Source organism: Apis cerana, linkage group LG5 (assembly GCF_029169275.1).
Source record: "Apis cerana isolate GH-2021 linkage group LG5, AcerK_1.0, whole genome shotgun sequence".
NCBI lineage: Eukaryota > Metazoa > Arthropoda > Insecta > Hymenoptera > Apidae > Apis > Apis cerana.
The window spans coordinates 11,360,510-11,373,103 of record NC_083856.1 but is presented as its reverse complement, the minus strand read 5'-3'; the positions used below and the strand labels follow the sequence as shown (position 1 = coordinate 11,373,103).

The following is a 12,594-nucleotide window of genomic DNA, read 5'->3' as shown; positions in this document are numbered from 1 at the left end:
AACGACTAAACGGTTCGGTCTACGAGCCGTCTGGTTATTTATCCCGCTTTTCCGAGATTATCCCGGGAATCGTTGGCAGACGGTTCCGTTTGTTTCGCGATTTTGCTTCGGGATACGGACGGCCACGCGATTTTACTTTCATGAAACGAGGCAAGCGTTCCCTCCTACATTCGTTTATTCGTTTCCCCGAGTGCCGAACAACGACTCGCCCATTTTCCATCGAGAATGGCCGAATGTTTCGTTTGATCGAACTTTTCGAGTTGCTGCGCTTCGACAGAAATAGGTCGGGATTAATGTCGCCGAGGTAAAGGTGGATGAAATGAGAATTCGCATTTTTCCACGGCCAAGAAACTGATGGAGGGGTGGAACGAAACGCGTTACACGTTACAAAGAGGCAGGCCGGTCGATAGCGTGGATTTGGAAAGAGGTTGAGATGGTCGCGATGCCATTCGAGCGCCGGCACGTACGGTTGGGACCGGGAAAGGTAAGGTTAGTTATAAATACATCCCGTTCGAGAATAGATCCCGGACTTGGTGCAACTGCGAACCGCAAATCGTTCAAAATGCTGCCGGATATTCGGACAGTTTGGTGGAAACGGGCACGCTCCGACGAAACGAATCATCCGTCGCGGCAACGACACGTCGTAGCGTAGGGTCGGCGACACACTTTCATCGATTTTCCAAATCGCGAGATGCGTCATCGCCGTTCGACGCGTTTCCTTCGAAACGAGTTCTCTCTCGAAACGAGATGGGTGAGTGGTATTTCTTCCCTTTGTTTCTTTTTTCCTTCTTTTTCTTTTTTTCTTCTTCTTCTTCTTTTTCTTCTTCTTCTTCTTCTTCTTCTTATGGCTGGATACTTTAACGGTCGGCGACGCTCGTCAGAAGGTTCGTAAAAAGCTTTTTTAGAACCGAAGAATTTTTTCTTTGTGACGGTTACTCGAAGCCGAGCGTCCTAGATATCTTTTCCATGCCGGATGCACACGACCGTTATAAATCAAAATGTTTTTCATTGATACGTGGTTTATTTTCGAATGGAGAAAGGAAAAGAAAGAAGGGAAGGAAGAAAGGAAGGAAGGAAGAAAGAAAATAAATAGGAAAAATAGGAAGGAAAAAGAAAAGGATCAAGATAAAGTTGATCGGATGTCGAAGCTGTTTTCTTGAGCGTGTAAATTTTGTGCAGCGAGTATGACGAGGAGAGGAAATGCGCGAGAAGGATAGACAGAATAGAATAAAAATATGGAAATTAGCGCCATCTTCGGTGTGCCGCAAATGAAACTCATCGGGTAAGGATAGCGAATGATTAGAGAGGGATCTCTCGATTACCAAAGATACCTTTTGAAGAGGTAGATAAATGAGAATCGAGTATTGGCGCCATCTCTTGACCGAGTATTTTTTTCTAAAGTTAGCATTTTCGGTTCTACTTTATCGTATCTTTTAATTAATATCGTTATCGTTCCAAAGATGGCGCAAGCAATCGATCCTTATTCTATATCTATCCTTCTCCCTCTATCCTCTGTCCTTGCCTACGTGAGTTTCATTTGCGGCACTCTGAAGATGGCGCTGATTTCCACATTTTTATCCTATCTTTATCCTTCTCGCACTATTTGCTCTCTTTGTCATACTTGCTCTTGGTGCGTGACCACGCACGATACGAAGTACGAAATCAATCGAATAACGAATTTTCCTACGTTACTTCTCTTTCAAAATCCCAGCTTAATAATCTTTAATATTTGAGCAGTTATTACAAATATGGATGGAAAAATACTAGAATAAATCACACGATCGTTTTTTTGTTCGTAATATTCGATTCTAATTATTATTAATATGCTCGATAATTATTCTAATCTTACACGACTTTAGATTAATCGAAACGAGGAAATGTTAATTCGATGCACGAGTTAAAAAGAAAAAAAAGAGAAAAATACATGGAACGCGTGTATCGTTAATCCTGCGTTTAATCTAACGTAACGAAAGTATTCGTCCTTCGTCGTTCGTGAAACAACTAGTCTTTCAACGGTCATCCAATATTGGGAAATAACGCAATTTCCGTACGATTTTCCACGTGCAATAGCGTCGTGTTTATGCAAGTTAGCAATACGCAATTCAATGAACCGCAATGAAAGCGATATCGTATCTGCTACTGCGACACAAAAATCTATACTTCTCTAATTACACACTTTGCCTATCTATGCGAAAATTGATTCTTCTTCCGATCAGTTTTCTTTGTTTTCCCATAAATCCGTTCGATTTTCCCTTTAAATCTATTCTGTCCCTTTACGCTGCAAACGTATCTCTCTCCTGTCCCTATATTTTCCAAATATTCCGTGAGGATCAAAGTTTCAAAGTTAGAAATTTAAGACGCAACAGCTTGGCTTATAAAAGCCTGTTAGCCCCTTGTACTATGTTCTAATTAGTCGAAACGAGATAATTGCCTTTGCAGAAGCTAGCCAGCTAGCACGGAGGAACAGAGATCTTACGATATCCTACTTCCATATCGCATTCCTCGAACGTATCGTGCGAACGAAGGGGTAGATACAAAAAATTAAAATCGCTTTTAGCTATCGATCAATAGCTATCGATATCGCGAATTCTTTCGCTCGGATATCCAACATTTTTCAACCTTCGCAACGGATAATCGTACGTACAATTGCATCCATACGCGAGCCGTAATGTCGTAAATGCTGAACATTTTTCGACGAACGAAGGGGAAGAATTTTCATAAAATTCCAATTTCTTTTTTTTCTTTCTTTTTTTTTTTTTTTTTTATACGCATATCCATCGAAATTTTCCACAATTTTGTTCAATTTAGCGAAGCATAATAATCTCGATTCGAAGTTTATCGCTGAATTTTCCACGATTTCTATTACTTTTTTTTTCTTTCTTTCTTTCTTTCTTTTTTTTTTACTTCAAAACTTATCATCGCTGACGCGACGGTTTTTCACTCGTGCAAAACAACACGGATAATGGACGTAACGTATCGCACTGCCTCGAGGAAGATTCGAGACGTGAAAAAAAAAAAAAAGAAAAAGAAAAAAAGAAACCTCGTGGCTTTTTACTCGGTGGCGAAATTATAACCGCGTACGAAGTATTTATAACGAGGCAAAGGGAGACGTGGGCGCAATTATGGGCGAGCGAGAAGGATCCGCGTGGATCCGGAAGCTGGCCAGGCGTCAAGGAAATTGACCGCGGAATTACTTCGGGCCGATAAATGGCGGGTGCAAAAAACCGGCGAGTCGATCTTTCCCCGCATGCGCGCTCTGCGTAATTATTTTTCGCAACATTGTTCTCCTCCTCCTCCTCCTCCTCTTCTTTTTTTTTTTTTTTTTTATTCTTTTTTTTTTTCTCTCTTCTCGCCGCGTTTCCAAGAATCGAAAATCGCGTTTCACGACATATGTCACGGAACGTGATTTTTATTTGCACGTTTATTACTTCTCTCGTCCTCGATTCCACAAACACATTGTTCCTTTCAAACATAATCGCGAGAGAAAATCCTCCTTTTCCGTTTTTCCTCCTTCCTTTCCTATTTTCTCTCTCTCTCTTTTCTTTTCTTTGACGGACGCACGTCAGTTTCCATCGCGCGTGTTTTCGAGACAGGTTTTCAAATTTTGCGCTATCGCAAAACAATCGCTCGATTAAAATTGTTTGGAAACGAGAATAAAAAACGAGATCGAACATGCGGTTGTTGCGACATGCGCTGGCTCGAAATCGAATGCGCGATCGAGATACGAGGAAGCTCCTCCGTTGGAGGACTCGTCGAGGAGGAATCTCCTTCTTTTCCTGTTTCCCTCAAGGTTACCACCCGCCGATAATTCACTCTTCGTTTGTATTCCGGCCGACTTTCTACTCCGCGAGCTGCATTTCGTGTCCTCCGGCGAGTTTTTCGCACGTTTCTACACACAAGTACGTATATCGCGTATGCGCAACGTTATTCGTTATTTCGATCAGGTAGGAACGTTCAAACTCGACGGACGAGGCCGACACGTGATACCTCTTGTTCCTTCCTTCCTTCCTTCCATCCTTCCTTCCTTGCGTTTGTTTACGTTTTGAAGTCACGGTAACCCGATACAAAGAGAGACCATCGTACACAATTCGCGCGTGCGCAATTTATTATTTAGCAGATTAGAAACTTTCATAGGCCTTGAGATTATAGGCTCGAGAATAATTACGAATAATCACCGCGTGTATCGTTCTTTTTCGCTATTGAAATTTTCCTTCCCCCCTCCTTTATCTTTTATCAATTTCGAATTTTATCTTAGGATATATCTTAGCACTGAATATATATATATAAAATAATCCACGAGAGAAGCGTATACGACGTATACGCGATCGGCTGGAAACGAAATTTATTCGGAATCTTTGTCAACGTTGGAAAAAGTTGAGGGAATTAGAATTAACAGTATCGAAACGGTATCTAGGAGGGCATTAATCGGAGGTCATTCCCGCGATTAAATGGGAACTTGGAATTTCATTGGAAGTGGGACCAGAGGAGCGTAAGAGCGTTGTTAATTTCCTGTGCTTTGTTCTTCGCGGCTGTGCCGCTTCGTTTCATTTCCGTTCGCGAGCTCGAGACCGATGAAAAAAGAAGGAGAAGAAGGAAGAAGAAATCGTATCGGAAAACCGGGGATCGAGAAGGAAAAGAGTGATTTCGAGTGCTCGAGAATTCGTCCAATTCCTCGCGAGTCTCACGATTCGTCCAAACTACACGTCGCGTTCGCCGTCTCTAGGACAACTTCCTCCTCAAAGTTTTATAAATTTACGGAATCCCTTCCACTTCCATTGTCTCTCTCTTTCTCTTTCTCTCTCTCTCTCCCCTCCATCCCCACTCGAGGAGGCCGGCTTCGTCCCCTTCCTCCTCCTCCTCCTCTGGGAGGGGAATCTATTTAAAGTGAACTTTGACGAATGACCGATCACAACGTTACCATCCTCCCGTGGCAACAACACCCAGTCGAGAGCCGGATCTGGACCTGATCGAAGCGAGCGAGGACGATCTTCAATTCCTTGAACACGAAACGTTCAAACGTTTTTCTCTTTTTTTCCTTTTCTCGTCCACGTAAACGCTTTCACCGCGACGATGAGGGGAACCATTCTCGTTTTCGTAGCTCTGCTCGTAGTTGTCTGTGCAACCGAAGTTAATCACTGTGGAACCGGTGAGTAGAGAAAAGAAAGAAAATTTTTCTCGTTTTTTTTTCTCTCGTTCTCTCTCTCCCCCCCCTCACTCTCGGATATTCTTTCTTTCGAATATTCATCGAATCGATCAATTCCGTCTTGGAATTATCGTCCCTCGTCGATCGACCAATTATCACTGCTCGTTTCGAGAGCGAGTAATAAAAATCTCGCGTCGTGGCGGCGATCGGTTTGCCGTTTCAGCATATTTAAATACGATTCGTGCGTGTACGCGCGCGCGTGCGTATGTATGCGTATGTGTTCTCTCGTTTACATTCCGCGGTCAAGTTTTATATTGACTCATCGATCGTATCTTCTTATTTTTTGTGTGTACACGATCTATTACGTCTATTTTGCATAATATTTTCCCTGGGTTATTTACGAATGAACGAAACTTGAGATAAGAAGAGATGTTTCGTTTAAAAAAAAAAGAAAAAAGTACGGATAATATCCCCTTATCGTCCAGAAGTGAAAAATGCAAATTGATTTTGTTCGTTCGGAATCGTATCGTGGATTTCTTTTTTTCTTTCTTTCTCCTTCAACGATGATTTCGTAGGTGCAAGTTGATTGTAGGAGAGAGAGAAAAATACGATCTCTTGTCGATTCTCGTGAACGCTTATTTTTTTTTCTTTTCTTTTCTTTTTATTATGCAAAATACGATGCCGATCGCGCGTAATTAAACGATCGACTGGCTCGTTTCGAGAGGAGCTCGGTTTTTATCGGCGAGCACAGTTGAAACCAGGTCGAATGGAATCTTTATTAATATTGGCAACGTATTTGGATGCTACGAGATATTAAAAATATTAAAATGTATATATTCCTTTATGGCTCCTCGATGAGAAAAAGAAAAAAAAAAAAAGGAAAAGAAAAAAAGAAAAATTCCTGAACGAAGAAATTCTTCAATGTCTTTCAATTATGTAACTACGAGCAGGAAAGCCTTGGTTTATCTTGTCTAAAGAATATTTTTATTCAAATAAATTGTAATGTAACGATGGTAAAAAAAAAAAAAAAAAAAAAAAAAGTAACATAGTACTACGTTTTATTTACTCGCTGCGCACATAATTTTTTGCCCAACGAGAGATATATCAAACGAATATCGCGATGAATATTCAGGCGACATGAGGCAAATGCACACATTTTCAAACTTTATAATACATTTATAACATTTGTGAACAACCCGTGTTTAGCGATGAAACGGGCACCGATTAAATCATTGGCACACCAATATTTTTTTTTTTTCCACGGTTAAATTTCTTCATTATTTAATTTGTCGCACAAATGTGCAACAAATCGCGATTCATCGACGTTACAACAAGCAAATAACAACAACAACAACAACAACAACAATAATAATAATAATAATAGTAATACACGGAGCAATAATCTCTGACCGGTGAACAACGTCATCGTGTTTGAATTCACGTCGTTCGAATATCAATGCGAATTACCGTATCGGCTTTACGACCGAGCGTACGCATTGCGTCACGCAGACCCACTTTTGTAATCGGGAGGAGGAAAAGAAAAAAAAAAAAAAGAGGAAGAAGAAGTAGAAAAGAAGAAGAAAATGATTGATTGCAGGGGAGAAGTTCGAGGATCCGAATCAGGTTAAGATAACCGGCTGCGACGTACCACCGTGCAAACTGAAACGAAGGACGAAGGCGTCGGTCGAGCAAAAGTTCGTCCCGAAGCAAGATGTCGAGTCTTTGGTTAACTCCGTGAACGCCGCTGTTCTTGGCGTACCGTTGCCGTTCGTCGGTGTAGATGGGACCAGCGCGTGCGATAACATTTACAATCTGGACGGAACTCCGGCTGGATGCTCGTTGAAGAAAGACATCGAGTACATCTACAAGCGAGAGTTCCCCGTGTTGCAGATTTATCCCACGGTAAAAAAAACCATTTTCTCGTTCTCTCTCGCTTGCTCCCGAAACCGAATACATTTCTTTTTTCACCGAACTGTATTCCTAGTATACATCGAACAGATAAGAATTATCGTGGCCAGTAAACCGATTTTAATAAACGTTATCGCGCACGAGTAACAAGTCTAAAGTTGTTTCGCAATACGCGAAATGAAAGAATGGTTAATTATCTGTTCGATTTATTTTTACTTCGTGTTTTTTTCTTTCTTTCTTTCTCTCTTTCTTTATAATTGTATATACATCGCAAATAATGGAAGATCGTGTAGAATGGAAATGGCTGGAGAAGATAAAGTTTTCCCTTTGTTCTCGATTCATGTCGAAACGTTTTTTTTTTCAGATTTCCATGGTTATTCATTACGCGTTGATGGAAGGAAACAACACGGTCGCGTGCTTCGAAGTTCCAGCGAAGATCACCAATTGAGAGTGTCCCGTATTTTTGTGGAGAAGAAGCGATGAACGTGTTACCTCGGTATAAGAAAAATCTACGTACAACGCAAGATGGGAGAGAAGCGTTCGCACGGGAAAGAAACGATCTCCGTGGATAGAACGATTCTCACGTAGTCTTGTCTCACGAACGAGCTTAATCAGTATCATATATAGTGTAATGCGAGTAATTGTAATTTGTTAATAAAAGCTTTTGTATTTCTTTCGTCGCGACATCTCGCCGCATCTCGTCCAATTCCGAACGATTGTTTTCATCGCTTCCGATTTTCGATTTCTATCCCTACGTTCGAATCGCTCGGTTTTATCGGAGGATTAATGACCTTGAGGGAACGGTTGGCAGAGAGGTTAACAGGAGGGTCACGACGAATTGGTGATTCGACGATGTAGGTAACGTAGGAAACTTTGAACTTTCCGAGTCGTCGGCTACCGCCACGCACGGCTAAACGGGAAAATTCTCGGATCGGCTCCTCCGCCGATAAGAATGCGATCGAAATAACCTTTTACCATGTAAAACAACCTTGAGATCAACAACCGTGGAATCGTCATCGCGTGCTCTTTTCTTCGAATGACACGAGGATAACGTTTCTCCTCCGATAGAGTGAAAAAGGGCGATACAATCCCCCGATAAATTCTTTTTTTTTTTTAGATTACATCGTGATAAAAAAAACAGCTTTCGCGATACCTCTGCAAATTTTACGAAAAATCGAAATCGTGATAACGAGTTGTTGGTATTTACAACGCGATTTTTCACGAATTCCAGTCGTACGATCTGTACTTCTCCGCTAGATTATTTTCCTCGTCGTCTCGAGTTACAAAAGTAAATCGCAACGAACGTAATTACTCAATTGCAGGTCCGAAAGATTTGTTTCTTCGCCTCTTCTTTTCCCTTCGTCTCGAAGGATAATCAAGGACCAAGGTTTCGGGGGGGAGGTCATTTTCGGAAATTGCAAAGTCGGCTCGGTATCGCGGCTTTCCCCTAAAGATCCGAGTAAACGGTGTCGCGTGAAGGAAACGCTTTAATCTCGAGGCCGGATCTCACGGAATCAAAACGTTTTTGCCCTCGTCCCACGTATTATCGCGGGCCTAATGATCGCGTTAATAGCCGACCTCTGCGTGTAATGTCGTTCCTCCAGAAATGTCGCGATTTTAACGCGAGGGCTTGGCGTTCGCGTTGGTCACGTGAGCCGATTCTTTCTCGCGATCGAGCATTCGCCGTTTCGCTTCCTTTCTGGAATATCTCCGGAGAAGGGTGGCGCGATTAAAATATTGTCCCGACGCAACCGTGGTGCGCTCTTGTTCGGAGCGGATTTTATCGCGAAATTTTCGCCCGCCCGGTTTTAAATTACGTTGGAACGCGTAATATACGCGACACGGCCCGCTCGCACGCAGTTTCATACGAAATTCATCGGACCCGGGAACCGTAGCCGGCTGAATAAAAGTGAAACGTGAAATATTTAAGCGCGGAGTGCGGGATAGCTTTTGTGATACGCTGCTGATACCTCTCCCCCAAAGCAGGGCCGATTTAATCTATTCGGCGAGGAGAAGACGCAAAGGATGCTCGTGACAAAAGTCGTTATCGAGGATTCGCAAAAATATACGAAAGGCTCTTTCACGAGCTTTTAAGACGATCGTCTCTCTCCCTCTCGATCCCTTCCATCCCGTTGACCCCGTACCTTCCCCACCGACTCGCCAGCTCCTCTCAGCCACTGTAAACCACCGCCTCGATACCGAACAAAAGGCGCTCGTTGACCCACGGATCGTCGAGTGAGCCTCGAGTATATCTTAAACGCGATCGTCGGCCAAACATCTTCACGGGTTTATTCCTCCTCCCCGTTCCTCTCGATTCGGAAAAATTCGGCACGGGAAACTGTAAACAACGAGCGAACCTACCCTAGTTATCCCGCGGAGTATGTTTTCTCGATTCGAAGGAAAACAAGATGTTATGTGCCAGTTTTCAATTATACACCGGACGTGAAAAATATTTGTACGAGATCTATCCTCCGATCCCAGCGTTTTTCCCACGAGGTTTCCACGTTTCGCGAATAAACGAAACGAAAATTAATATACACACTCATACACCTATATATATATATATATGTATCGAACTGGAACGAAATTAATTATCAAATGATACGACGAACAGAGATACTTTTTCGAGAAGAAAGGAAACAATCCGCCGATTTCCGAACCACGCATAATCGAAATGAGAAACAACAAAGGGCGAGGGGAAACGCACCGAGGGAGGGTGGAACGAGAAGAAGAGTTCCTCTCTCGGGGGAGGAAAGGACTCCGCGGCGTGTCGTCCACGAGCGAGCCCCTTTCTCACCCCTTTTCGCCCCACCCTCTTCCTCCGACACCTCCGCCTCCTCGGGAGGTTTTGCAGCCTGCGCGCCCGTCGCCGCGCCGTTTGCTCGTCTTCTCCGTCAGTGTGCCGTCCGCCGTCGGTCGAGGACCACGTGTACAACCGCGTCGCTGTGGACCTGCGCCGACTTCCTACCCTTCGCGCGCCTTCCGCCGCTTCTCCTCCCCGGATTAAACGCGAAAATTACCTCCCCGCTGCTTCGATTCCATTCCAACTTCCTTCCTTCCTTCCTTCGCTCCTTAAACGAGTGTCGTAGCACGTGTCGAGTTCTTTTTCTTTTTTTGCGGGGTGTGCAGCGGCCGAGAATCTTTGAAGAGGAGGAGGAACGCGTAGATCTGGGAAAAGCGCGCGAAACTCGAAGGCAAGTCTGTGGAGGAGGAGGATGGAAAGGTGAGGATTCGGCGAATCTTTCTTCGCCGAGGATCGATTTCGAGGCGGCCATTGACGAGATTGCAGGCTTGGACCCGTTCCAGCCGCGCCGTGCCAAAGGTCTCCCCCTTTGATCTTTGCTTGGATCGTGCAACGATTACGATTCCAATTGGAGACACATATATCCCTGCAACGACCTGTGGGATTTCCACTTCCCCTCCTCGATGCTCGTTAGATCAGGTCGCCTTGGATCAGCCTCCCGGAGCCTTCGAGGGAGGAGGAAGAGTACGCCCCGTGGATTTCGCGGGCATCGTGGTTGCGGCTTGCTGGCGACAGTGGCGCGCGGCTAGAAGGGCGAAAGTGCGGTAGATTTTCCAACAGCGAGGGGAGCAGTACGCGTGTCCGGCAGAGTGAACGGAGTGAGAGAGAGGAGTACGTGCGGTTGTGGATGCGGTGGGACGGCGACTTTGGTCAGTGTTTAACCGGAGAGGAAAAACACGAGCGAGGATTAACGGGGAGAAATCGGTTCGGGAGAGCAAGGTCGGCGTATCGTGCGGCCTCAGTTCGGCTCGGATTCCGGTGGTGCGCGGACGATGCGTGACGGCTCGCGTCGGCTCGCCACGATCGGGGGGGTCGCGGACGGGTGCCCGAGATGAAAGTGGCAAGCGTCGGGGGAGGTGAAGAATCATGACTCAGCGTTTCCCAGCGGAGGAATAATCGAGAGAACATGTGGAGCGTACTGCTGCTCGTCGGACTAACCGAAGCTGCCTCCTTCGCCGCCGGCCTCGCCTCCTTCGTCGACGAGAAGTCGGGTGAGTACGCCTCCTCCGCTTGGTCCTGTTCCTCCCTATTCTTCTCGGAAGTTGTCCAACGAGCTCTCGAGGAGAAACCCCCATTGTCCTCGACTTGGAACCAACGACAACTTGTGCGCCGGGAATTCGATTAAAGATTCCACGAGTTTCGCGAGCCACGCGAATTCCGAACGTGACCGCGTTCTTCCCGCTTATAACCCGAATATCTGGCAGACGGAAACGGCGTTCGAATTGGAGGAATTGGGGGAAAGATTAAGAGCGGGCTCGTTAATTATCGAGCGCAATGGCCGAAAATACGATCTCCTTTTCGATTTTCTCTCGCTCCTCCTTCGAGAAAGCTTGAATTAAAGAAAGAAGGAATAAGGGACACGAGGTAGGAACCTGTTATTCCATTAATATTCTTCTTTAATTTACCACCCCTCCCCTTTCTCTCGCCAACACGGTTTTCCTTTCGCCTCCCCTTCCTTCACCCCAGTTCGCGCCAATAATACCCCTTTTTGCCGCGTCGCTCGATGGATGCAGCGTCGAATGGAAGACGGAGACAATGAGGCGTTTCACCGTAATCCGTGTCGTCTCGGGGACAGTGCGCGCGTTTATCAATAGAGTTGAAAGGGAAACGTTATTCCTTCTACTTTTCTTCGTTATTCGCCGCGTCTCTTCCCCGAAATCTCGTAATCGTGGATGCAAGCTCGCGAACAATAGGAGACGCGGGTCGTAAAAACAGCGGCGAGAAACGTGTGTGCAACAAAAATGGTGTTGCGGAGAGAAAACGGGGCGCGGCGCCGTTTTTAAGCGAGCGGAAAAGCATAAAAACGAAATGTCTCCGCGAAAATTCCTTTGTCGCTCTCTCTCTCTCTCTCTCCCTCGAAAATTTTCAAACGATGGATCCGTTTTCTACCCGCTAATGGATCGTGTTGATTTTGATTCCGCGATATTGCGAAAAATAGAAAAAAAGAGGGAGAGAGGGGGGGGGGGGGAAATCAAAAAGTAGGAAAAAAGCGATAGAAAAATCTATAATTTGGAATATTGGAAACTTCATCCAATCTCGTTGTTCATTGGTCGTTCGTATCCCCGCGCAGGAAATACGTGTACGAATTGAAAATGGAAGGGAGAATACATCGATCGCGCTCTTTTTTCTTCCTTCTTTTTTTGAAGAAACTCTGTCGTATCTCGATTCGCTCTTGACTTATTTATGCACGTTTCTTTTCTTCTTCTTCTTCTTCTTCTTCTTCCCCTCCTTTTTCCCTCTCCGTAGCAACCGTATTCAGGATCGTTTCGCTGGTGGGACACGTCGAATCCAATATTTCTCGTCGTATCTCGACCGGTGCCGCTCCTCTCCCTCCTTGATTTTCGCAGGATGCATCTCGGGGGTTTAAGCTCTAGCCTGTCGCGTCGACAGTTACAAACGAGACGTCCTATAACTGTCAGCGGAATTTGGGCCAAGTCGCGGGGAGAGCGTTTTCTTCCCGCGAAATTGCGCGTGAACGGCCCGATTCCCCCCCTCCCGCTTAATCGATGCCCCGCCGAAC

At 45.0% G+C, this 12,594-nt stretch overlaps 2 protein-coding genes across 4 annotated transcripts in view; both read left to right on the top strand.

Annotated features, from left to right (window-relative positions):
• The first annotated feature begins 2,734 nt into the window (after positions 1–2,734).
• LOC107997896 (NPC intracellular cholesterol transporter 2 homolog a) lies at positions 2,735–7,735 on the top strand. The gene is made up of 3 exons (XM_017056830.3): positions 2,735–5,146; positions 6,741–7,045; positions 7,416–7,735. The coding sequence occupies exons 1-3, from the start codon at positions 5,071–5,073 to the stop codon at positions 7,497–7,499; spliced, it is 465 nt and encodes a 154-aa protein (XP_016912319.1). The 5' UTR covers positions 2,735–5,070; the 3' UTR covers positions 7,500–7,735.
• Positions 7,736–9,737: 2,002 nt separating this feature from the next.
• The window catches only part of LOC107997785 (nephrin), a 153,360-nt gene continuing 150,503 nt past the window's right edge, over positions 9,738–12,594 (top strand). For 2 of the 3 annotated variants that reach the window (XM_062075261.1, XM_062075265.1), the window contains exon 1: positions 9,738–11,065. In XM_062075261.1, coding sequence (XP_061931245.1) covers positions 10,981–11,065 — 85 coding nt within the window. In that variant the 5' untranslated portion in view covers positions 9,738–10,980. The remainder of the gene's footprint in view (positions 11,066–12,594) is intronic. The other variant, XM_062075259.1, reaches the window with a different exon arrangement.